Source organism: Scatophagus argus, chromosome 13, assembly GCF_020382885.2.
Source record: "Scatophagus argus isolate fScaArg1 chromosome 13, fScaArg1.pri, whole genome shotgun sequence".
Classification (NCBI taxonomy): domain Eukaryota; kingdom Metazoa; phylum Chordata; class Actinopteri; family Scatophagidae; genus Scatophagus; species Scatophagus argus.
The window spans coordinates 23,670,323-23,697,105 of NC_058505.1; the positions used below are offsets into that span (position 1 = coordinate 23,670,323).

Sequence of the window (26,783 nt, forward strand, 5' to 3'; positions counted from 1 at the left end):
AGGTATTTCATGTTGCATACAAGTGCACCTCATAAACCCAGAACCTCTTCTCAAAACTTCAGAGACTTCACTGAAGATGCTTAGAACAGACAAGGGTGATGAGGTCATTATATTGAACTGTATTTCTTTCCAGCAAAGTACGCTACTGAGAGACTGTTTTAAATGCTGTCACTTTCATCTAAATTGAGTGAAGTCCTGTAGGCTGTGACTTCAGACATTGTCAGTCGTTTAATTGGGAAACTAGGCATGCTTGTCATCATAGAAATAGATCATTTAATTGTGGTGTTCATCGGTATCTGCTGCCTTACTTTGGAGACACGGCTTTGCTCACTCACTGGAGCAACCTGTAATAATTAATGACAATAATTGGTTATCTTCTGGAGTTATTCTCTGATGAGAAAATTGTGACATGTTTGCATTCAAATTCACAGTAAGCAATAGTTCTATCTGTTCTGCTTTATCTGTGTTCTATGAATGACATCGGGACTCTAACACTTAACAAATTTATGATACTGACTCAGATTTAACAAAGATTAATTATCAATTACTTTATGACTGTTAATATATTATTCAAGTATCTATATGGACGAGCAACTGTAACAACTATTTATACATGTTAATGTTTAAATGATAAATCCCTGTCAGTGTTGTTTCTTAAACTATGGGGGTATTATCATCACTGATAAGCAGTTGTATTCCTGCAAAACTCTGATTAGAGCCATGCTGTGTTTAACTTGGATGCTTGAAGGCATCTGTTGTGTGGGACTCACAGCACCGAATGGAGCTGGATCCACAGAACTTGTGATTGTAACTAAAAGCCAGTAAAATCTTGGTTACTCACTCACTGTGCACTCACTTGGCTCAGCTGGTTACAGTCAGGAGTCCTGTATATCTGGATCCATTTGCCACAATTTATAATTTTGTATTTATATGGGTTGTTAGCAAGTAAGTGTAGCCAAGGACTCAACAGATCCAGATTAATGAAGAGGGGGATATATGAATCTCTGTAATTCTTAGGAGCCGAGTGATTTAACCAACTGACTCAGGACTGGTACCTGTCTAATACCAGGGTGTCTCTATTTTTGTGCTATGGTTTCCGATTGGTGGGCGGCACGGTGGTGCAGTGGTTAGCACTGTCGGCTCATAGCAAGAGGGTTCCAGGTTCGAATCTTCTATGTGGAGTTTGCATGTTCTCCCTATGTCTGCGTGGGTTTTCTCCGGGTACTCCGGCTTCCTCCCACAATACCAAAAACCCTGATGGATAAGCATTATAGAAATGGATGGATGGTTTCCGATTGGTCTGGTAATAGCAGCCCTGCCTATGAATTCCATTTTGCTGCACATGACATCCGGTTTGCATTAAAAGGGTAACAGAGAGGCTGATTCAGTGCTGTGGTCATTTTTAGCTTGAACCATATCTACAACAGCAGTAAGGTATTGATAATTCTCTGTTTACTACCAGTGCACACATATTTGGCCATGTTATCCTGTGGTGATGTGGTAGAGGGATGACAGGCAGCTTGGACATCAGTTGTTTACTCCAACATCTTTAATAACTGACGCTTACCTATATTGGTAACCATTCTTTTCTGACAACATTTATGGCTGACAAGTAAATGGTTTGTTTACTTAAAATTTCTATCATTGATTGACAGACTGAAGCAAGCCAATTTCATTCAGCAAATATGTAATAATCTCTGCAGGACAGATTTTCAGTATGTTCAGCTGTTCACTTCAGTGAAATTAATTTCACCAGAACAATGTAGTACTGGTTTATAAATAACCTTGATTTAGAATCTACTTGACTAGAGTTTGAATGAGCTGTACTTCTTTTTGGTAATTCTTTCACAATAGGACAACTAAAATATCTTGTCCATGGTTCATTCTCTCAAAGTTTCCCTGCATAATTCCATTTTGAGATTGTTGAAAAAAATGTATTAGCAAGTGGTTAAAATTACATTATGGTTCATAAAATTGCTATATACTAAATTTGATCAACTCTGTAGTTGAAGTAAAGTCAGAGATGAATACTTGATGTATTTCTTTGTTGGCCTCGTCCTCTTCAGTGTTCTACAGTGGAAGCTGACCTTCCTTCTTGGCTCTTACCTGGGACTGTCAGTTGGAGTAGACTGCCACACTAACCTCAGTCTGCGCTGCAAACTCAACTAGCACACATTCAACATTATCAGCATTTTTTGGGCAGACATTTTTTTAACGTCCCTGCCTGTCAAAATGGTTATCACAGCCACCTGAATGGCTAACAGGGCTACAGTGAACCTAAATACATGCACTTCAGTGTTGTACATTTATAATGTTAAGAAATTTTATCTTCATACCCTCTTGCCCTGTCAGTAAATCTGGCAATTGTTGCTGTCTTTGTTGATGTGAAGGCTGTGTATTCAGCAGCAAACATGCAAAAAAAAACAGAAAAAATTTAGGATAAAGCAAAAATTGTTGAAGGAGTTATTGTGTAACTGGTGGTCTTGGCCTCAGGACAGTTTTTCAGAGGATGTTGTTCTCTGTTGATTTGTCAGAACAGTGAACTGTAGAACAGAGCTGACATGTTTTTCAGACAGTTGAGTGTTTTTAGATGTAAACACTGTTGGCCAAAACTTAACCTGTTTGTAATGTCAGCAAGAGACAAGCAGTGGAGAGAAACTGACTTTTGTAGATTTGTGAGTGCAAACAGCGGGGTGTTTTTTGTTCGTAGTCAGGCAGAGTCAAACTCTCTTATATCTTTGTGCGTTTAGCTACAGGTGATGAGGTGTTATTCTGACTGTGCTTCTACTCAAGCTGGTACAGGTTTTGATTTAATGTGAGTGTCAGTTGAATAAAGGTCTCTTATTTTTCATGGTGCTTCAGTATCACTTATATTTGAGCACTAAAATGTACCTAATTATTGGGCTTGGTTCGCCAGTTGTCCTATTGACAAGTGTTGAATGAAGTTTGGTTGTCCTGTTGACAAGTGTTGAATGAAGTTTGTTAATTTTGTCACGAATCTTAGTTATATCTGTATACAATAAAGCCAGTACTCACACCTCATCAATGGACAGTATTTTTACTTTTAATTTTTTTTAAATTTAATTTACTTTATTAATCACAAGCTGGGAAATTACTTCTCTGCATTTAACCCATCACTGATTGAAACACACACACATGCAGTGAAACGCACAGGAGCAGTGTGCTGCATCAAGCGCCCGGGGAGCATATATTGGGGGTTAAGTGCCTTGCTCAAGGGCATATCAGCAGGCTAATGGGGGGGGGGGGCGCATTATCACTCCACCACACTCAAAATTTTCCTGCCCGTCCGCTGGGGGAATCATACCAGTGACCTTCCAATCACAAGCCGCTTCTCCAGCCTCTAGGCCACGGCTACCCCCTAAATTATTATTTAAGGCAAGCTTTTGGTCAAGAATCTATTCAAGCATCGTCATACCAAAAGCTTGTTTCAGTAAATACTGTACAGATTGTGTGTGTGTATGCTTTTCTTAATATTCCACATTGTGTCTTATCTGCTGCGACATGTTAATCAGCAACTTCTGAAACTTCTGAAATTCTGCTTGTACTCTACTTGTAATTACACTGTAGAATTAAGTTATCAGAATAATGGAATAACAGAATGGTGACTTTCTATTGATAAATTATAGTGTAAGTTAGATAATTTAATAAAACTGAAATTTGTTATTAAGGAGAAGCTGTGTTTATCCGCTGGATTGTTTTCCTCAAGCTTCATGCTTGGTCCTGTCAAGATCTAATTCATTACAAAACCACAGGACAAAACAGAAATAACAGACAACTGTAGGTGCTGGGCAGAACATCAGATTTTCTGCCAGTTTCTACCTGCATGCTTCCTCCTATCTGACAGAACAGCTGATGAAAGGATCAATAAAACAAAGGATGGACAAACAAGTACATGGGTGGATTCATAAATCACATAGCACATCTAAAGTGATAAATTTAAAAATGTGTTAAAAGGGCACACCTTTCTCAACTCTACATTTCTGAGTCCTCGAATAACACTGTGTTAATGGATAATTTTTTAAACCAGCTAAATATTCCCACTCTCTCCCGACAGTAAAATGAGATTAGATGAACCCATAACTAAAGATTAGATAGATGTTGCTGTAGATGTTGGGATTCTTTAAGGTATTTTTGTCACTACTCTTGCCAGCAGCTAACAGTCCTGTCTGACTCATTCAAGCAGGGCAAGCTTCCGACATCATTTTATGAAGCATGTATCACTCTTATTGCAAAAAAAGACAAGGATAAGTTGGAGTGCTCTTCATATAGGCCAATCTCTTTATTAAATGTGGGGTGGAGGGATGCCGAATTAATTCTATCAAAATGAATATTCTTCCTAAATTTTTTATACATTTTTCCGACTTTTTCATACCGACCTTTATTCCTAAATCTTTCTTTGATACATTTATTTAATTTAGTTTAAGATACTTTATTAATCCCAAGCTGGGAAATTACTTCTCTGCATTTAACCCATCACTGATTGAAACACACACACACACGCAACATGCAGTGAAACACACATCAAGCATATATTGGGGGTAAAAAGCTCGCATCAGCCGGCTAATGGGGGGTGGGGACATTATCACTCCACCACTCTGTTATGTCATTTTATATATGAAAGGGCAAGCACCCTCAGCTTAGTAAGGCCCATCTCCAGAAGTCTAAAAGAGAAGGTTGTATGGCACTGCCTAATTTTTGTTTTTATTATTGGGCAGCCAATATCCGCTGTCTTTTTGGTTCTTTTTTGGTCATATTTTCATAATCGATCTGACTGCCCTTCTTGGGTGGCAATGGAATTGGGTTCTGCTAAAAACTTTTCCATTCCAGCACTTCTTGGATCTCCACTCCCTTTCCCACCAAATAAATCCATAGACAGTCCAGTTGTCAGACACATGTTGAGAGTGTGGGTTCAGTTCAGGAGACACTTTGGCCTCCTTGATTTTTGCCTCTCAAGCCTCATTTCTGCCAACTATCTCTTTGAACCCTCCTTACTGGACCCAACATTTCTGGAATAGCAGAGACTGGGTATTGAGCATTTCAGTGATCTGTTTACTGATATTAGTTTTGCATCATTCGAACAACTGTCTGAAAAGTTTTGTCTTCCAAAGTCTCACTTTTTCAGCTATCTACAGATAAGGCGTTTCCTCCGCTGTCAGATACCAAACTTCCCTCAAAGGCTTGATGTGCGCATTGCCCATGCACTTCTCAATCTACAACCATCACGCAAGGGTCTGATCTCCATTATCTACAATAAACTGCTAGGTATAAGACAGGCCCCACTCAACAACATTAAAAGCGCATGGGGGCAAGATCTGAATCTCACCTTGTCTGATGTGCCCGACATTGCTTGTTGCAATTCAAAGTGGTACACAGGGCCCATATATCGAAATCAAAATTGGTTCACTTTTACCCAGATGTAGATCCCTGTTGGGACAAATGTAAGAGAGAGGAGGCTTCATTTATTCACAAGTTCTGGACATGTCCTAGCTTGGAGAAATACTAGAGGGAAGTCTTCTAAACTTTATTCCTAATTGTCGGCTTTGACGTGGAACTGAACCCTCTGACTGTCTTTTTCCTCTCTCTTGGCCAGACGTGCAATATTGCTGGGGTGGAGGGATGCTGCCCCACCCACCCACACTCAGTGGCTGAGATGTCATGTCTTGTTTAGACCTGAAAAAAAATACATTACTCAATTTGTAACTCCAAAGAAAAGTTTCAAAAACTATGGGGACCTTTTCTGGAATACTTCCGTAACCTTCAAACAAGCTAGGGACTGGATCCCTTGCTCGCACTTTACTCTGTCTTTAAATCAGCAATTGTATTGTAGCAAGTGTATAAATTGGCCTTCTCTCAGATGCCTTTTGGCCGGTGTGTGGGTTCATAATTTATATTTCTTTATTTTGTTTTGTCTTTTGTTTTTACCTTCTTAGATTGGAATCTAAATTCCAGCTGTTACTTGTATTACTCCAGGAATGAAGTACAATTGACTGTTTGCACTGCTGATTCTTTCCTGTTAAAAGTCTGGCTCGGTAATGTTGGGTGGGTTAGATAAGGTTTTTTTTGTTGTTGTTGTTGTTTTTCTTAGTGTATTTTTTTAACTACTGTGCATGGACAAGATTATTGTTCTCGACCTGAGTTGACTGTATATTTTACAAACCTCCTGTCAACTGTTATATAACTGTATCATTTATTTGGGACAAAAACATCAATAAAAATATCTTTGCGAAAAAAAGGGCGCCCCTGTAGTTCAGTTGGCAACCCATGTATTGAAGTTGTCTGTCCTCTACAATGGCCACAGATTCGACTCCTGCCTGTGCCTTCTTTGCTGCGTGTCATCCCCTCTCTCTGCCCTTCTTTCCTGTCATATCTTCAGCTATCCTATCCGAATAAAAAGCAAAAAGACCAAAAAATTATTTTAAAAAGTGTCAAAATACAGAACTTGAATACATAACCACCATCAGAAACAACAAACAGAGACATAATAAAAGATGTAAATCAGCTGACTGCTCTCAATCTACAGTGGGTGTCACTATGATACAAGTATCTGGCTAGATACAGCTTATGAAGAATGATGTTCCTGTCAGGAGCTGTTTTTCTTAGCTGATGTTGACTAAATCACAAGTCACAGATACACACCACCCACAACAGTGTGATTTCAACCACTGTTTTATGTGCAGATGTGTAATAGACTGAGGACTAGCATCATGGAGGATCAATTCTAAATGAATGGATTCTAAATGGATGGATTCATACAGTGCGCATGCGTCGATACGTGTGCAGCCTGTTACAGACGCTCCCGATCTTTCTCACTGTTTTTCTACTATTTTATTATTATTCGCGACTCCTTTACTTTCTTTTTTACTCTGGACTACACTGTCTTCTATCTACCACACACCAGGAAAGTTGTGGGTCTTTTTGGTGTTTTTGTTCATCGCTGAACTACACTTTTCACTTTTTTTTACACTCGGCCACCACTCCAGGGAAAACACCGAGAGAAATCCCTGCTGAATGCTGGATTAAAAGTCACAGGGGATGCAGGGGAAATAAAAAGTTACGGAGGAAGAGGGAAGCTTTGAAACAGCGGAGGCTTATGACTAGGAAGTTTAAGCCGTGTCTCCCCTCTATCGTCATGGGAAATGTGAGGTCACTCGGGAATAAGATGGACGAACTGACGGCACTGTCTCAGAGTCAGAGGGAATACCGGGAGTGCAGTTTGATGTGCTTTACAGAGACATAGCTGCACCAAGACATACCCGATGAAAATGCGACAGTAACGGGCTTCCATACGGTCCGTGCGGACAGAGACTGCGCTACCAGCGGTAAGCACAAAGGGGGGGGGCTTGCCGTGCTCGTCAACAACCGGTGGTGTAATCCAGCTCACATCACGGTGAAGGAGCGCATCTGCAGCCCGGATGTGGAACTGTGTGCCGTTGGACTACGTCCATATTACTTGCCCAGGGAGTTTTCACATGTTGTCATGGTGACTGTTTATGTTCCCCCCTCTGCAAACCCCAGCAGGACATGTGACACTATTCACTCTGCAATAGCCCGGATACAGACTCAGCACCCGAGTGCATTCATTGCAATCTCGGGTGATTTCAACCATACTAACCCGGACAAAACACTCCCCACTTTCACTCAGTTTGTGAACTGTCCTACCAGAGAGGGAAGAACAATGGATCTGCTGTATGCTAATGCAAAGGATTGTTACAGCTCTTCCTCCCTCCCCCCACTAGGCAGGTCAGATCACAACCTGATCCACCTCTCCCCCTGCTATGTGCCTCTCGTAAAGCGTCTGCCTGCAACTTCAAGGACTGTGAGGAGATGGACAGACGAGGCGAATGAGACACTCCAGGGCTGTTTTGAGGTGACAGACTGGCAGGCACTCTGTGAGCCCCACGGCCAGGACATTGATGGGCTCACTGAGTGCATCACTGCCTACATAAACTTCTGTGTGGACACCATTGTCCCAACCACAACGGTAAAGTGTTACCCCAACAACAAGCCGTGGGTAACCAAGGACATCAAAGCCATCCTCAACAACAAGAAGAGGGCTTTCAGAGCAGGCAATAGGGAGGAGGTGAGAGCTATTCAGCGCACCCTGAGAATAAAGATCAGGGAGGCAAAGGAGAGGTACTGGAGGAAGCTGGAGTGGAAACTCCAGCAGAACAACACGAGAGAGGTGTGGAGTGGCATGAGGTCCATCACAGGTTACGGGCCAAACAGCGATGGCAGTGTGGAACGGGCAAACGAGCTGAATCAGTTTTTTAACAGATTCGACACAGGGACCCCAATTCACACTTCAAACGACTCCTCAGCAGTACGGTTGCAGCAACCAGCCACTCCAGCCTCTCTCCCTCCACCCACATTCCATGTGGATGGCCTCGCTCACACCTCGTCCCCAGATGCCTGGGTGGACCACTCTCACCTGGGTACCACAAGCACTCCTCCCCCACCCATCACCCCAACGATGACCTTCACAGCTGACCAGGTGAGAAGACAGCTGCAGAGACTCCGTGCAGGCAAAGCTGCAGGCCCAGATGGTGTGAGCCCCAGGGTCCTGAAAGCCTGTGCCCCCCAGCTAAGCGGAGTACTCCATCATGTCTTCAACCTGAGTCTGAGTCTTCAGAGGGTCCCCGTGGTGTGGAAGACGTCATGCCTCGTTCCTGTCCCGAAGACGCCGCGTCCCAGCGACCCCAAGGACTACAGGCCTGTGGCCCTGACGTCACACATCATGAAGACCCTGGAAAGACTCGTCCTGGAACAGCTCCGGCCCATGGTCCAACCACTTCAGGATCCCCTTCAGTTCGCCTACCAGCCCCGCCTTGGAGTGGACGATGCCATCATCTACCTGCTGAACAGAGTCTACACTCACCTAGACAAGCCGGCAAGCACTGTGAGAATCACGTTCTTCGATTTCTCGAGTGCGTTTGACACCATCAGGCCGGCTCTGCTGGCTGAGAAGCTGACAGCGATGCAGGTGGATGCCCCACTGGTGTCCTGGATCGCAGACTATCTGACGGGCAGACCGCGCAGTATGTACGCCTGAAGTGCTGCCTGTCAGATGAAGTGATCAGCAACACCGGGGCTCCACAGGGGACTGTCCTCTCTCCCTTCCTCTTCAAGATCTACACCACAGACTTTACGCACTGCACAGAGTCCTGCCATCTTCAGAAATTTTCTGATGACTCTGCAGTGGTTGGGTGTATTACTGGGGGGGATGAGAGAGAGTACAGGACGGTAGTGGACAACTTTGTCACATGGAGCGGGAAAAACCACCTACAGCTCAATGTGACAAAGACCAAGGAACTGGTGGTGGACCTGAGGAGGACTAAGGTTCCAGTGACCCCTATCAACATCAAAGGGGACACTGTGGAGGTGGTGGAGGAGTACAAATACCTGGGGGTGTACTTAGACCACAAACTGGACTGGTGCAAGAACGTGGACATGGTCTACAGAAAGGGCCAGAGCCGCCTCTACTTTCTGAGGCGGTTGAGGTCCTTCAACATCTGCAGGACGATGCTGAGGATGTTCTATGAGTCGGTGGTGTCCAGTGCCATCACATATGCCGTTGCCTGCTGGGGCAGCTGCCTGAAGGTGAGGGACACTAACAGACTCAATAGACTCATCAAGAAGGCCAGCCATGTTGTGGGAGAGGAACTGGACTCTCTGACAGTGGTGTCTGAGAGGAGGATGTTGTCCAAAATAAGAACTATACTGGACTTTCCCTCGCACCCTCTCCACGATGTGCTGATCGGCTACAGGAGCTCGTTCAGCAACAGACTCATACTGCCACGATGCACCACAGAGCGACACAGGAAATCATTCCTGCCTGTCGCCATCAAACTGTTAAACTCAGCACTGTGACGGACACACTCACTTGTATATACAATGTACATATTGGCTCTTTTACACATGTACATACCTGTATTTTTAAATTTTCTTAAAAAAATTTGAATACAGTTTTTTGTAAATACCTGTACTTGAGACTTGAGATTTTAGTTTTTTGTTTATCTTATTTTTATATTCTGCACTTTTCTCCTTTCTTGGTCGGGAATACTGCATGTGCAATGTCTGTAAAAACAAGAATTTCCCTCCAGGGATTAATAAAGGAATTCTGATTCTGATTCTGATTCATTCAAGTTTTTTACCCTCAGCTGTAGCTTGAGCTACTACTGGCAATTCTAATGTAGAAAAATCATTTCATACCTGGAAAATAGTCTGAGCTTCTGGCCACACACTGACAACAGAAAAACTGCAGGTTCCCTTGTTTAAATGAAATTATTACATTGCCATGAGAAAAGCTAGAGCTCAGTATACTTGTCATAGTTATTAATGTGAAAGCATTTATGGTTAGGTGAATCTCCCACACTGAAGCAGCAATCCTGCATTAACTAGATAAAGTCAACATTCTGTTCTTTTTTCTGCCACCAGGAGTCACAAAGGCCATCCCTCATCACTGCTGTATTTGAATACAGGGAGGAATCCCAAAGCAGCTTGTGAATTCTGATACTGTGTTTCATATTTTATAAAGGGACTGCTTTCACATTCTGTTACATGTTGGGTTTCAGTGAGATAGATCTATCAACACAGGCCATTAGAACAGATTGACAGGCAACCAGTCCAGTTCGTAGTACTCAGTTAGGATAGGGTGGTGTAGTGGAGTGTGGTGTAGGGTGGGGGTGTTAGTAGGGGGCTGAGTTCAGTGAGGAGACAGCCCTGGGGAAGAAGCTGTTGCTCAGCCTGCTGGTCCTGGCCTTGAGGCTCCTGAAGCGCGCCTGCCAGACGGCAAGAGTGTAAATAGACCACGAGCAGGGTGGGAGGAGTCCTTGAGGATGCTGCGAGCTCGACGCAGACAGCGTTTCCTCTGGATGTCTTCAAGGGCTGGAAGTGGAGTCCCTGTGATGCGCTGGGCGGTTTTCACCACTCGCTGTAGCGCCTTGCGGTCTGCAACCAAGCAGTTCCCATACCATACTGTGACACAGCTGGTCAGGATTCTTTCAGTTGCACAGCGGTAAAAGTTCACCAGGATGGCTGAGGACAGGTGGTGTTTCTTGAGTGTCCTCAGGAAAAAGAGGCACTGGTGAGCCTTCTTCACAAGGCTGGAGGTGTTGGTGGTCCAGGTCAGGTCCTCTGAGATGCAGGTCCCCAGGAACTTGAAGCTGGAGACACGTTCAACCATCATCCCGTTGATGTGTATGGGGGCATGCGTGCCTCCTCTCTCCCTCCTGAAGTCCACAAGGTTAGGATATTGCAGGTTATTGTCTGCACACCATGTGGCCAGGTGCTGTACCTCCTCCCTGTAGGCTGTCTCATCATCATTGCTGATGAGGCCAATAACTGTGGTGTCATCAGCAAATTTGATGATGGAATTGGATCCATGTGCAGGCCTACAGTCATGGGTGAAGAGGGAGTAGAGGAATGGGCTCAGCACACAGCCCTGTGGTACGCCTGTGTTGAGTGTGATGGTGGAGGAACAGATGTTGCCTGACCTAACATGCTGCGGTCTGTTGGTCAAGAAGTCTCTGATCCAGTAGCAGAGGGAGGTGTTGATACCCAGGTCTCCAAGTTTGGTGATTAACTTGGAGGGTCTGACGGTGTTGAATGCTGAGCTGAAGTCAACAAACAGCATCCGTGCATATGTGTTGTTATTGTCCAGGTGTGTGAGCACAGAGTGCAGTGCTGTGGAAATTGCATCCTCTGTACTCCTATTGCTGCGGTAGGCAAACTGATGTGGGTCCAGTGTGGGTGGGAGTTAGCTCTTAAGGTGTGACAGAACTAGCCGCTCAAAGCACTTCATGACAATGGGTGTGAGTGCAACTGGACGGTAGTCATTCAGGCATGTTGGGCTGGAGTGTTTTGGGACTGGTACAATGGAGGTGGTTTTGAGGCATGTTGGCACAGCTGCTTGGGCAAGGGACAGGTTGAAGATGTCCGTAAAGACCCCGGCGAGCTGCTCCGCGCATGCTTTTAGCACATGACCAGCGATGCCGTCCGGGCCGGCAGCCTTGTGTGCGTTGGTCCTACTCAGTGCGGCGCAGACGTCTGTGGAGGTGAGGGTGAGGGGCTGGTGGTCTGCTGAGAGTCTGGTGTTGGTGGCCGTTTCAGTGTTGTCCCTGTCAAAACGAGCATAAAAGTCATTTAACTCATTCAGAAAGGAAACATCTGTGGCTGTCATGGTCGAATTACCTGTTTTGTAGTGATGACCTGGATGCCCTGCCACATGCGCCTCGGATCAGAGTTGGAGAAGTGCTCCTCTACCTTTAGCTTGTAGCAGTGCTTGGCCTTTTTGATGCCCCTCCTCAGATTAGCCCTGGATATGCTGTAGGCCTGTGCATCACCTAATCCGAAGGCAGTGTTGCGGGCTTTCAGCAGGAGCCAAACCTCCTTGTTCATCCATGGCTTCTGATTTGGGTACATGGTGATCTGCTTCTCTGTTGTGACACTGTCAATGGTGGTGTTGATATAGTCCAGTACAGAGGAGGTGTATGTATCAATGTCTGTGTGAGAGCCACAGGTAGCCTGAGCAGCAAACATACTCCAGTCTGTGTTTTGAAACCTGCTCTGGAGTACATGGTCTGTCCCTTCTGGCCACACTTTGATGGTTTTGGTTGATGGCTTCACACGTTGGATAAGTGGCGAGTACTTTGGGATAAGAAACAAAGAGAGACGGTCTGACTGTCCAAGGTGGAGGAGAGGGGTCGCGGTGTAAGCCCCAGGAATGTTTGTGTAGACATGGTCCAAAGTTTTGTTTCCTCTTGTGTTGCAGGAAACATGCTGGTGGAATTTTGGAAGTACTGTCTTCAAGTTTGAGTGATTAAAATCACCGGCAACTATAAAGGCAGCCTCTGGGTGAACAGTCTGTTGTTTGCTAATGGCTGCATAAAGTTGGTTCATAGCCAGCTTAGCATTAGCGTCTGGGGGGGATATAAGCAGCAGTTATAACAGTGGAAGTGAACTCCCTTGGCAGATAGAACGGTCTACACTTAACCACGAGAAATTCGATGTCAGCTGAGCAGTGCCTCTCAATAATGACAGAGTCTGTACACCAAGATTTATTAATATAAATGCACAGTCCTCCTCCTCTAGTCTTACCGGAGTCATCTGCCGCTCTGTCTACCCGGAGTGTGTGGCATCCGGCTAGCTCGATAGCATTGTCAGGTAACCATTAGTGACTAGCAAATATATTTCATAAGTGAAAAGAAAAATGTATTTATTTTGTCTGAAACACTGTGTCAACATTTGCTTGACATGGCAGATATCAGACTTACACATGATCAAAGCAGGAATTACTGAAGTTGTTTTTAATCCGGTGGTACAAAGCATTTCACATTTTTTAAATGGTAGGGGAACTTGAATTTATGTAGGGTATAGAATTTATATACATTTGCTGATTCATACACTGATAACAGAGGCTGTCATGTATTCCTTCCATCCAAAGCATCCCATGATATTTCTGAGCTCAGCAATGCACACATGTACTCATACACAGATGGAGCAACCATTTAGAGTAATTTGTGGCTAAATATCTTACCCAAGGTCACTTTGACGTGCAACCCAAACTAATAAACCACCAACCTTTCAATTGGTGGACAACCTGCTCTTCTTCTGAACCATCGTCAAAGGTACAGATACAGCCATTCCTGTATTACGTATTTCATTAGTCACAAGGTATATTTCATTTTGTCATTTTTCACAAAACACTAGTGTAAGTGCAGGTTCCTTTGATCACATTAAAACAATTATGCTGTTTGACCAGATAGACTTGAGCAGAATTAATTATGGAGAAATTATAAGAAATGTTGCTCCATTACCATTATTTTCCATGCATTTCAGTGAGGTTTATAGATATGGCTATATATTAAGCAACATATGAAGATATGACCTCTTTTCCTTTTTGAGGTGTCTTAAGATGCTTGTTTTCAAAAATCTTTAGTTTTTAAAATACAACTGCAGGTGTATTTTTTTTAATTCACATCTGGTTTGTTGAAGTTGGACACTGTTAGTCTTGCTGGCATACATGGGAGAAGGTGCTGTAAGTTAGATATAGTGATTAAATTGGTGACATCACCTGACATACACAGGCAGATGATATTTTGGACAACTTCTCAGGTCACTAGCTGGATTTTGTAGCAGATATGATCCTCTGCACAAATGGTGAAGAGGACAAGATCAATCATCAATCAAGATGAGAGTTCTGAAGACACTACAAGTGCCAACTGTAAAAATACACAGAACAAGGACAATATTTAGACAATATTTATCAAGAGCTACAAAGTAATTTTCAGCTTCAGGGCCACCACCACACAAAAAACACAACTGACTTTGCAGATATATTGAACAAGAAATTGATGTTATTATTTACATATAAATGTCAGCAAACCCAACTTCTGGCCGTGTATTAATTTTCATGATCACTGGTTCTTTGGTACCTAGTAAAGATAACCATCAAGTTGAACTATATGGAATTTAATTTTATAGCAAGGTTTGCGTTGCTGGACTACACGACAGTGAACTATGAATTGTGTCAAAGTGAAGTCACCTGTGGTCACCTGGTAGACTGTACTGAAAAACATTTTTGGCCTGTTTTGTCTTTAACTTTTAGTTTAACACATTTTAGTTTTTGATCACTGTCAGTAATTAAGAGTTAGAGTTAATTAGATATAAGTTTTTGTGCTTTCATTTCCTGTAAAGCAACACATGGGAAACTGCACTAACTCTGGTAAAAGGTAGGTGGTGTGCATCTCTCATCACCTGAATTTGAACTGAAATTATTAAAATGTATATATTTGCAGTAAGATAGCTTCCTAAAAGCCTTGGTCTGTCAGATGAGTTTTTTTGCACTTTGATTTCTTTTGATAAGAAAACTTTCTGGAGATGATCACTCTCATTGTTCTTTATTCTTTTTCTGGTCCATTTGTCTGAGGACAGAGCCATTATACTCTATTAGAAAGCTTTTCGTCTTCGAAACATAGCTCACACAAATGGAGATAGTGCCTTGCCTGTCACCTCAGTTCATTTTACATAAAAGCCATTGTATTTTAATAATGTGTTGTTGGATTAACCAGCTTTGTCTCTGCTCCTTCTTGCATTATTAAACATGCATTGTTAGTCAGAGGATTGTTAGTCATCCAGAAGCTGCCAAGAGGGACTGATTTAGAAAGAGATGCAAAATTCTGCCTCCAAGAAATTATTTAAAAAGCCTATTTACTATGTATTGTTCCATTAGTATCAGTTTGTGAAATTAATTCTTATTGTTGACACTACCAAAGGCACTGACCTGTGGAATGTTTACTTACTTTCAAAGGGCTGCTGCAGCAGTTTAGTGTGGTTCCTCCATGATGTTAGAGTCCTTGCCAGACTCAGAAGACTGTTAATTCTACACTCATCAGTTTTGATCTTGGCTGCTATGAGTAAAAGACATGAGTCCATTCTGGGTCCAGTGTGTACGGTCAGGTTCGGCTCACGCAGGACTCAGATGCAGAGATGGTGATAGAGGACTGAGTTTATTTTCCAAGCTCAGCCCTAATAAACCTCACACAGAGCGACAAAAAACTACTACTATAACAGACAATCTCTCCAACAGGAGGAATAAAATAACACAGGAAGAAAAAGACTACTAAGAACAAAAAATCACTCTAAGCAGAGGATAACTATCTATGAAAACAAACATCGGAGGAAGAAAAAAACCTAAGAACAAAACCAGACACTACTCTATGGCTAAATCCTAATCTATGAAATCTACAACAAAAAATCACTCTGGAACAGAGGCAAGAATAGAACATGGCACAAGGTACATACAAAGACTAGAGCTGTGGCTTGAACAAGAGCTGGAGTGATTGTTGACAGACAAAACACACTGGCACAAGACAAGGGAAACGCAGACTATTTGAACACATGAGGATGATGGGAACCAGGTGGAAACAATCGGGTGATTGGGAAGACAATCAGACTGAAGACATGAGGAAGGGCAAGTGACCTGAAACGAGAGGAGAGTTACTTTTCAAAATAAAACAGGAAGTGACGAGACATAAAACCAAGACAAGACAATACCTCACCACAGTGTGACATGTGGAATGAATACCATCCTAATCAAACTAGGTTTTCCCCAGAAGGTCTGCCAGTTGTCTACAAAGCCCACATCGTTTGCTGCACACCATCTCAACAGCAAGTGGTGGTTGAATAATGACACTTAACACTTAACACCTTCTTCAGCCGGTTTGAAGAAAATAACAAAACAACACCTACAAAAGCCCCCGTCAGCCCAGACAACATAACACTTCAACTGGACCGAGCGGACGTGAGGAGGACCCTACTCAAGGTGAACCCCAGAAAAGCTGCAGGTCCAGACAACATTCCCGGCCGTGTGCGCAGAGACTGTGCAGACTCACTCACTGACGTCCTCACAGACATCTACAACACCTCTCTGAACCAAGCCTCCATACCAGCAAGCTTCAAAGCCACCACCATTGTACCACTACCAAAGAAGTCACCAGCATCATCACTAAACGACTACAGACCCATAGCACTCACTCCCATCATGATGAAGTGCTTTGAAAGACTAGTAAAGGCCCACATTACATCCACACTCCCCACTACTCTGGACCCATATCAATTTGCATACCTCCCCAAACGCTCCACTGATGACGCCATAGCAACAGCACTCCACCTCTGCATGGCTCACCTGGAGAACAAAAACAGTCACGCACGGATGCTGTTCATCGACTTCAGCTCCACGTTCAACACTGTCATCCCCCAACATCTGGTGAACAAGCTCAGTGAAATAGGCATCAACACTCCACTGTGCAACTGGCTGCTGGACTTCCTCACAAACAGACCGCAGACAGTCAGAGTCGGAAACAACTCCTCAGCGACCACCATCATAAACACTGGGGTGCCACAAGGATGTGTGCTTTCTCCTCTGCTGTTCACACTGATGACCCATGATTGCTGTGCCAGATCTGCAACAAATCACATCATCAAATTTGCTGACGACACAACAGTGGTGGGCCTCATCAGTGACGACGACGACTCAGCATACAGGGAGGAGGTACACCAACTCATCAACTGGTGTGAGAGGAACAACCTGTCACTCAACGTCAACAAAACAAAAGAAATAACTGTGGACTTCAGGAAAAAACAACCAACACACATCCCACTCTTCATCAATGGCAGTGCTGTGGAGTCTGTGAAAAGCACAAAGTTCCTTGGAGTGCACATCACAGAAGACCTCACATGGACCACAAACACCACCTCCCTGGTCAAAAAAGCACAGGCACGACTCCATTTCCTGCGGAGGATGAGAAGAGCTGACCTCCCCACATTTGCACTCACCATCTTCTACAGGGGTGCGATTGAGAGCGTCCTGACCAGCAGCCTCTCTGTCTGGCACGGCAGCTGTCTAGCTGCAGACAAGAAGGCACTGCAGAGGGTGGTGAGGACTGCAGAAAAGATCATCAGATCACCACTACCAGCCATTCAGGACCTCTACACCTCACACTGTTCCAGAAGAGCAATGACCATCATCAAAGACCCCACTCACCCAGCACATAAACTGTTCTCCCTACTACCATCAGGGAGGCGCTACCGCAACATGCGGTGCCGCACAAGCAGACTGAGAAACAGCTTCTTTCCACAAGCCATCAGACTCATCAACACACTGATGAACACTCCATGACATGTCACTCGCACTTTACTCTTTGCACCTTACATACTGCATCTACACTACTGCACATACATGTATGTCCATTGACTGTACTTCTGCTGCTGTGACTGTGTGTGTGTGTGTGTATTTATTGTACATGGTTGTATCAGTATGTTGTCCTTTTACTGCACACTGTGTGTGTTTGTTTGGGTGTATGTGTATGGGTGTGTGTGCGTGTGTGTGTAATTATTGTCACTGTCTTACCTACATGTTTAGTTTTAGTTTTTAGTTTTTAACTGCACATTGGAGACTGGTCAAACGAAATTTCAATTTTCTGTGCTAACCCCTGTTACATAGATCTTTGACAATAAAGTACACTTTGACTTTGACTTTGACTTTGACATGGGGCTAAACATTTCATTACTGGTCAGATTGAGTAGGGGTCCAGAGGAAACTGCGAAGTCCAACACAGTTTTTTTGCAAATGTACACAGAGACTCAACATTAATTTCAGTGACCTCCTACTGGCACAGCCAAGTGACATTACCGCCGACATGTATTACAGTCTTACTGTATTTATCCTTATCCTTAGCCAGAATTTTAAAATATATACATTATTGGCAGCTTCACACTATAGAGCTGCCTATTACCAGAGTAGAATACCTGTCTCTTTGATATGGGGCTGTCACTTTACTAAACCATAGTAATGTGTCAGTTGTGAAATGTCAGTCAGCTATTTGTAGCAGCTCATGTTTGAAAGCTTTTTTTGTTTCTTATTTTTAATAAAAATAAAACTTAATACCACACTAAAAATAGGATCCTATTATGATTCACAAATGAAGACCCGAGCGTGTGTTGCCTCCACAACATAAATAAAATGTTAATTTCATATGTGTTATCTTGTTTGATGTTTTTACATTATTTAAGATGTTTATATCAAACATAATGTAAAATATGGTGTTACAGAAATGATAAGATTTAGTTTAGTTGCAATGAAAAATTTAGGTGATACCAATCATACATCACAATATTACTAAATCTGGCTGAATTATGAAAGCCAAAAGTGGCACTAAATGAAGAACCCAACGAGCCAGCTCTTGTTGCTGAGCCAAATGATCTGACTCTCTAAAAACAGAATTCCCATCACTACTACGGCAAAGCAGGGAAAGCCCCATGAGTGCAAAACTTACTTGACTGAGTCATGAACTTACACCATTGATCACTGAGTGATACAGTCACACCATTGGTCAGTTAAGTGTAGTCTTGTTCAAGTTTAAAATGATTTGAGCGCATAATTCAGTAATTCATCAAGCGGAAAATCATCCTCCCAGGGCACATTTATGCTCTCACTGCAGTTTAGTGACGTTATAATGTGAGTAGTTGAATTGAAAACCCTCTTTTCCCACACATCTCCTATTGTGACGCTGCTGTCATCATTTCCTTCTGAACGTGTGCTGCAGATGCTCTCATCTCAACTCAGAAGATTCCACCAGCTCTCTCCTGCACCATTATGCACTTGCGCTATATAGATGATGACATCACATTCTAAATATATAGACAGCTTTGTAGTTTACACTATTTTGGTAATTCTTACCAGAAGATTTCTGTGTTTCTGTAGGAATTTCTGCCCTTATATGCAAGTCAAAAGCATAGCATCCATCCATCCACCCATTTTCTATACTGCTTATCCGTCAGGGTCATGGGGGGGCTGGAGCCTATCCCAGCTGACTACAGGCGAGAGGCCCACCTGGACTGGTCGCCAGTCAATCGCAGGGCCAACACACAAAGACAGACAACCACACACTCTCACACTCACACCTAGGGGCAATTTAGAGTAGCCAATTAACCTAATGTGCATGTTTTTGGTATTGTGGGAGGAAGCCGGAGTACCCGGGAAAACCCATGCAGGCACAGGGAGAACATGCAAACTCCACATAGAAGGGCCCAGACCGGGATTCAGGCAACAGTGCTAACCACTGCACCACCATGCCGCCCCATGCATAGCATTGTCCAACCATATTGAGATGTAAGTGGTAGTAAGTATAGTAAGTAGTAAGTATAGTTGAGATGAGAGTGTCTACAGCATCTGCATGATGATGACAACAGCATCGCTATAGGACAAGAGGGAAAAGAGAGTCTTCAATTCAACAGCTCACATCATACATCACTAAGCTTCTGATCTACAGTGACATTTAGAGATGTATAGCACCAATTCCTCCTCCTGAGCATTAACCTGAGCCAGAGTGTTTATAAAACATGGATACACAACACAATAACAGGGTGAATGTTAGCTACATAGACTAATGTATTTAGCTTTTCATCTTGGGTGATAAATTGCTATATATGGCTCTCAAGCTGTATTTATTGTATATATAATTGTATATCTAAATGTGCATTTAGAGGGGACAAAATGGCAAGATAGTTCTGATCGCAGATAGTTCTGTCAGACCAATAATCTGACTTTGACATTGTCAGCAATCAAACACAAGTGACCGATCAATAGGGGGTGGTCAGCCTGTCCTCACCTCCGAAGTCTCAAAAATTGACTGCTCCATGATCGTAGACTATGCAGCCGTGAGGATTCAAGCATGCTTTTGTCACAGCGCCACGGTTGTGAAGCGGAATTGCTTACTTGCGAAGACAGTTTCTAGCAAAGAATTTCTAACAGGAGAAGAACTCCCACTCTCAGAACTTCCAGTTATGTAGGGGGTGTTTGCGAGGTAGTCCAAAATGAGTGGGGGCGTATGGAACTGGTTCCCCAAATTGTAAGGTAAAGAAAATGTTTTATTATGTTTTCAGTATAAGCAGTAGAGACAATAGATATAATTCAAGTTTTTGTTTTGCTTTAACCACACGTCTGCTGTAGCTATTGTTAGGAAAATACATAAGGACTATCATGTACTAAAACCAAAACCATATTATTGTGGTTATGTTCATGTAATGGTAATTGAAGTTAGCCTAGTGATGTTGTAAAGTAATGTTGCTAGTTGTAAATCCTTTACTAACCAATTAGCAATTTGCTCACGCTTTATGGGCAAAACCTTCTCCCCTTTGAGAAAAACGAACAGGTATTAGTAGATTTATTTTCATTTCTTATATATAATTGATACTATATTTGCAAAAACTAAACAGTTCATTCTTTATGGATTTTTCCAAATAGGAGGAAGTGGTAACTTGACTGAAAATAATGGTTGAAAATGCCTGTTGTAGGAGCTCTTTGTGCATCATACTCCTGTTCTTTTGAAATACAGCATCAGATGATGGAGAGAGAGCGAGAGAGTAGAGAGAAATGCAGAATTGGGCCATTACTCACTGATTAAAATTGTGGTTACATCTCAAATTGAGTTCCCATGACACATACTGAGAGAAGAGAGAGATATAGCAGCAGATGACCGTGATTGAGACAATTATTGTGCCTATAAAAAGTATTCATCCAATTGGATGTTTTTCCATTTCAGTGCTTTTATAGATGGAATCATAGTCAATATAATTTGGCTTTTATGTTTTCTTTAATTCAGTTCAGTTCAGTTTATTTATATAGTGCCAGTTCACAACTAAAGCTATTTCATGACAGCCTTTGGTCACAATCACAGCACTGAGTCTGTGTAAATAGGTCTCTATCTAGCTTTTGCTGTATGCTTCAGGTCATTGTCTTGCTGGAAAATAAATACTCCCCCAAATTTTAGTACTCTTGCAGACTGAATCACCTTGAGGATTTCCCTGTATTTTGCTGCGTACATTTTTACCCTGTACCTTTACAAGCCTTCCAGCACCTGCTGCTGAGAAGCTTCTCCACAGCATTATGCTGCTACCACCTTGCTTCACAGTAGAGATGGTGTGTTTGTGGTGATGGGCAGTGTTTGGTGTCCACTAAACATAGCTTATAGTCCAATGTCCAAAAAGCATGATGGCTTTGGGCAAACTCTAGTCATGATTTAATATGAGCTTTCTCCAACAGTGGCTTTCTCCTGTAAATCTTTGGCTGGTAATGGACCCAGGCAGCAGTTGTTTTATGCAGAGTGACTGTCATCTTAACTGCTGAAACTTTTAACCCCTTCAGTAGTCATAGATGTCTTGGTAGCCTCCCTCACTAGTCGCCTTCTTGCACAGCCACTCAGTTTGTGAGGACTGCCTGCTGTAGGCAGATCTACAGATGTGCCATATTCCTTCCAATTCTTAATGTTGGATTTAAATGAACTCTAGGGGATGTTCAGTGACTTGTATTTTTGATATCCATCTCCTGACTGATATTTTTCACTAACCTTTTCTTTGAGTTGCTTGGAGTGTTATTTTGTCTTCAAGATGAATTTGTAGCTAAGAGTGCTGATAAACCAATTTCTGGCCCATCCAGACACAGGTGTCTTTATTCTACAGTCACTTGAGACACATTGCACTCAGATGATCTCCATTTCACCTTTTGTGAGACTGCTAGGACCCACATTAATCACATTTAGAAAAAAATAAACATGTTTGAGGATTAGTCCCTGTCTTAGAAGTACAGACACAACCTTACTGTACTATAATTTTTAATTTTAAAACTCAAGTCCAAAGTTAAACTAGGCCGAGTCTTATCATGCTTCTGAAGTTGTTTTCAAATTTAAACCTAACTCCTTACCTCAACTAATCTGAAAACTGGAAGACATGAGATTCAGCCAAAACGTTCTGATGGCCACCTGATTTATTTGTTGTATTTCTCTCCACAGCATCCTCTCCATGAAGCAGGCCATTCTGCTGGGCCAGTATCTGGGAGCATTCAATCTTATGGACACGTTCAGGGGGCGCTTCAGAAAACAGGAGTGAATGAAGAGATAGAAGAATAAGAAATGACGGATGACATTTATTAAAGCCATCCGCATCAGTACCTATTTCCTTTTTAATCTTCCTAGTGTATTGGTATAATAATAAAGTGGGGCAGCAGCGACAGACTTTAATGCCTCCCTCATTTCAGTTCACACTTGAATACAAATACTGAGCTGACATTTGTCTTATAATATTAATATCCTTATCGCATTTGTTTTTAAGTTACATTATCATTAGTGAAAATTAAATATGATCTCATTAATAATTTGTGGTTGAAGAGAAAATTTATTTTAGATTAGCAGGCAATAGGACTCCTGATGAATTATGAAATACCCAATGTGCTCTCTGTACATTGTGAAAATTGTGTCAGCTATGTCATCTGTCCTTAAACAACAAATACCAGATCATCAACAAACCCAAAATGCCATAACTCCCATTACTTCAAAACAGATGCTCATACTCAGAAACACCCTTCTACCCTTCTAAAAGATACCTCAATTTAAATAGTTTTGTAGCCAGTGGTCCAGACGTTTCAGACCTTTTGTGTGTTTTTGAATTGAATTTCCATCTTGTTGTGAGTTTGAAAGGTTGATTGATGTAGGCCATCTTTATTCACAAGCAGCAAATATGGCAGATGTGGCTCCAGAAGGTAGAGCTGGTCATCCATAATTCCATTTTGATAGTTCAGTTCCCAGCTACTCCCACTAATGTGTCCTTGAGCAAGATGGGCAAGCCAGCGCCTTGCAAACAAATGTGTTAGTGTGTGGGTAAACAAGAACCAAAATTAAAAAGTCCTTTTTCTGTTAATATAGAAGAAAGTCATTGCATTTATTGACTGGTAAAACAGTAGCTGTAATTAGCTATCAACATACTAGGTACATAACAAATTTGTGATTGCCTGAATTTGCACTGGATAGCTCTACATATGTATACACCTACAGTGCATCCAGAAAGTATTCACACCGCTTTGCTTTTTGCATATTTTGTTATGTTACAGTCTCATTCCAAATTTGATTAAATTCATTTTTTCCCTCAAAATTCTACACAAAATACCCCATAAACATGTTTGCTTGACTTTTTCGCAAATTTATTAAAAATGAAAGAAACAAACATATAACATGTACATAAGTATTTGTTTTTTTCTTTGTTGAAGCCCCTTTGGCAGCAATTACAGCCTCAAGTATTTTTGAGTATGATCCTACAAGCTTGGCACTCCTATTTTTGGACAGTTTCTCCCACTCTTCAGTACAGAACCTCTCAAACTCCCTCAGGTTGTATGGGGAGCGTCGGTACATGGCCATTTTCAGATCTCTCCAGAGATGCTCAAGTCTGGGCTCTCGCTGAGCCACTTGAGGACATTCACAGAATTGTCCTGAAGCCTGGTTACCTCCAGACATGACGCTTACTTCTTGAAGGTTCTCCCCTCTCCATAGAGCAACGATGGAGCTCTGTCTGAGTGACCACTGGGTTCTTGGTCACCTCCATGACTAAGGCCCTTCTACCTCAAGCGCTCAGTTTAGTTGGGTGGCCAGCTCTTGGAAGAGTCTTGGTGGTTCCAAACTTCTTCCACTTACGGACTATGGAGGCTGCTGTGCTCTTTGGGACCTTTAATGCAGCAGAAATCTTTCTGTACCTTTCCCCAGATCTGTGCCTCGACACAATCCTGTCTTAGAGATCTATAGACAATTCCTTTGACTTCATGGCTTGGTTTGTGCTCTGACGTGTACTGTCAACTGTGAGGGCTTATATAGCTAGGTGTGTGCCTTTTCGGATCATGCCCAATCAGCTGAATTTACCACAGGTGGACTCAACTCAAGTTGTAGTAACCTCTTAAGGATGATTAATGGAAACAGGATGCACCTGAGCTCCATTTTGAGTGTCATGGCAAGGGTGTGAATACTTGTTTTTAATTTTTAATACATTTGCAAAAAATTCAAGCAAACTTGTTTCACTTTTTCATTTTGAAGTACTTTGTGTAGAATCTTGAGGGAGAAATTAAATTTAATCCATTTTGGAATGAGACAAAATGTGAAAAAAGCGAAGCGGTGTGAATCCCGATGCACTGTAGGGTTTTCATTGATTATACATGAAATCATGTTGCCTCCAAAATAAACTTTTATGTACAATCTGAAAACACCTTGGTACTTGTATGTACTTGAGGTAATCTAGTTGATGCTAATTTGAAAAGCTTAAAAATTGTTTACTCAACAGTTTACTCACAGCTGTGCTTTAACATTACTTAAATGCCTGCTGTTTTACCATTTGACCACAAAGCCACAGGGAGCTTGTACATTACAATGTAGGTGCCACTTGCCATATTCAGCAGGTTGACAGAAAAGTTAAGGTGATCATTTCACGTCATGAAGCATTCTCAAAACTCAGGTATAATGTAAGTAATTTTTTAAGTTGTGGGTGTATATTTTGAAGTCTAATTATTTTCATGTTTATGGTTCTATCATGACATCTAATAAGCATTTACTACCATCTGTATGCTTATAAATGTTCTTGATAACTAAGTCTGTAATGATCATGTTATATACCAGTCAACCATAACATTATAACCATCTGCCTAATATTCAGCAGGTCCCCCTTTTGCTGCCAAAACAGCCTGGACCTGTTGAGTCATGCACTCCGCTAGACTTCAGAATGCTACGGTATCTGGGCCCAAGCTGTCAGTAGCATATCCTTTAAGTCCTATAAGTTGAGAGGTGGGACCTCCTTGGAGCTGACTTTTTTTCCCAGCACATCCCACAGTTGCTTGATTGGACTGAGATTCGGACGCCAAGTGAGCACCTCAAACTTGTTGGTGTGTTCATGAGACCGTTCTTGCTGTGTGACAGGGTACATTATACTGCTGACAGAGGCCCCCACCAACAGGATACAGTTTCCATGAAGGGGTGTACTTGGTCAGGAACAATGTTTAGGTAGGTGGTGCATGTCAAAGTAAGATCCACACGATTGGCAAGACCCAAGGTTTCCCACCAGACACACGCCCCTGTTCATCACAACAATGGAAAAGAAAATGTAATTGTTTAGACCAGGCCACCTTCTTCCAATGCTCTGAGGTCCACTTCTGATGCTAACCTGCATACCGTAGGCGCTTTTGAGGGTGGACACAGGTTGCATGGGCATCTGACTGGCCTATGGCTTTGCAGCCCCATATGAACTGTGATGCACTGTGTGTTTCTGTCAGAACAAACATGAATTTTTCGAGCAGTTTGAGATACAGTAGCTTCTGTTGGATCAGATAACACAGAGAGATCACAAGAGATTCTCACACTGTCAGTGGTCATAATGTCATGGCTGACTGGTGTATGTCTGTATATCTATCAAGGACCTAGCTTTTTGTTATAACTGTGATGTGATATATATATATATATAATTAAAACTGATAGCCAACATGTATAGGAATGTAGAGATTATTTTATTGCATCTTAAGGTACATTTCAGCACGTTCATGTTTTCAGAGCTTTCTCATAGTATTTGAATGTAAACAGCCTGGAATTTTAATTTAATATTGAAAATTCTGATAAATACATTTTACTAATTCAATTTTCTGTGTGTTGTGTATTGCAAATCTTGTTCAGCTTGTGACCTTTGTGTGTTACCTATGCAACCCTGACTCCACAAACATAAAACATAAATAAAAACAGTGCGGTAATTTCCAAACAAACTGTGTTTACCAACAACTGTTTTCTTTCATGACTATCTAAACACCCCAGACAGTGTAAGCGTAAGAACATGTTGGTTAGCAAGGAGAAAGAGTAAGAGGGAACAGACACAACAGGAGGAGTGCTCAACAGCGTGAAGTGGTGTGCATGAGTCCTCATGATCCAGATGAGATTCCAGGTCCATAGCGCTAGTTAACTGCTACCAGCGGCTAATCTCTTCAGCAAGTCGGCAGAGGGGTAACAGCGCCTACATGGTGAAGAGGAATGGGCCCTTCTTCCTCTTGGGAAGGTGCAGAGCAAGTTAGCTACTCTTTCTGCATCTGTGAGGTGAGTTCCTTACACCTACTTTACGTGCACTCGTTGCTACTAATTAGGACTGAAGTTTACCATGTGGGGTGAAGTACTAACCTCAGAAGTGGTTGTTAAAGACACTTCTGTGGGCAGCAGATCCACTGCTCACAGCGGTTCCAAGCCAGAAGAGCCGTGGAGCCAGGAGGCCTCCCCAGCACCAGAGCACCTGGAAGGCAACATGCTGAGGATGAGGACAGAGACTGCATCAGCAGCCACTAGACTAAGCATATCACCTGAGAGAGAGACTTTATTAAACACCACACAACAAAACACTGGGGACACAGACAGGATTAGTGA

General features: G+C 42.4%; 1 protein-coding gene across 5 annotated transcripts in view; it reads left to right on the plus strand.

Annotated features, from left to right (window-relative positions):
- Positions 1–26,137, plus strand: part of LOC124068997 (epidermal retinol dehydrogenase 2-like) — a 53,440-nt gene extending 27,303 nt beyond the window's left edge. For 3 of the 5 annotated variants that reach the window (XM_046407643.1, XM_046407646.1, XM_046407647.1), the window contains exon 7: positions 2,067–2,851. In XM_046407643.1, coding sequence (XP_046263599.1) covers positions 2,067–2,169 — 103 coding nt within the window. In that variant the 3' untranslated portion in view covers positions 2,170–2,851. Of the gene's footprint in view, positions 1–2,066; positions 2,852–10,455; positions 10,580–22,367 lie in introns of those variants that run through there. The other 2 variants (XM_046407645.1, XM_046407644.1) reach the window with 2 other exon arrangements.
- The last annotated feature ends 646 nt before the right edge of the window (positions 26,138–26,783 follow it).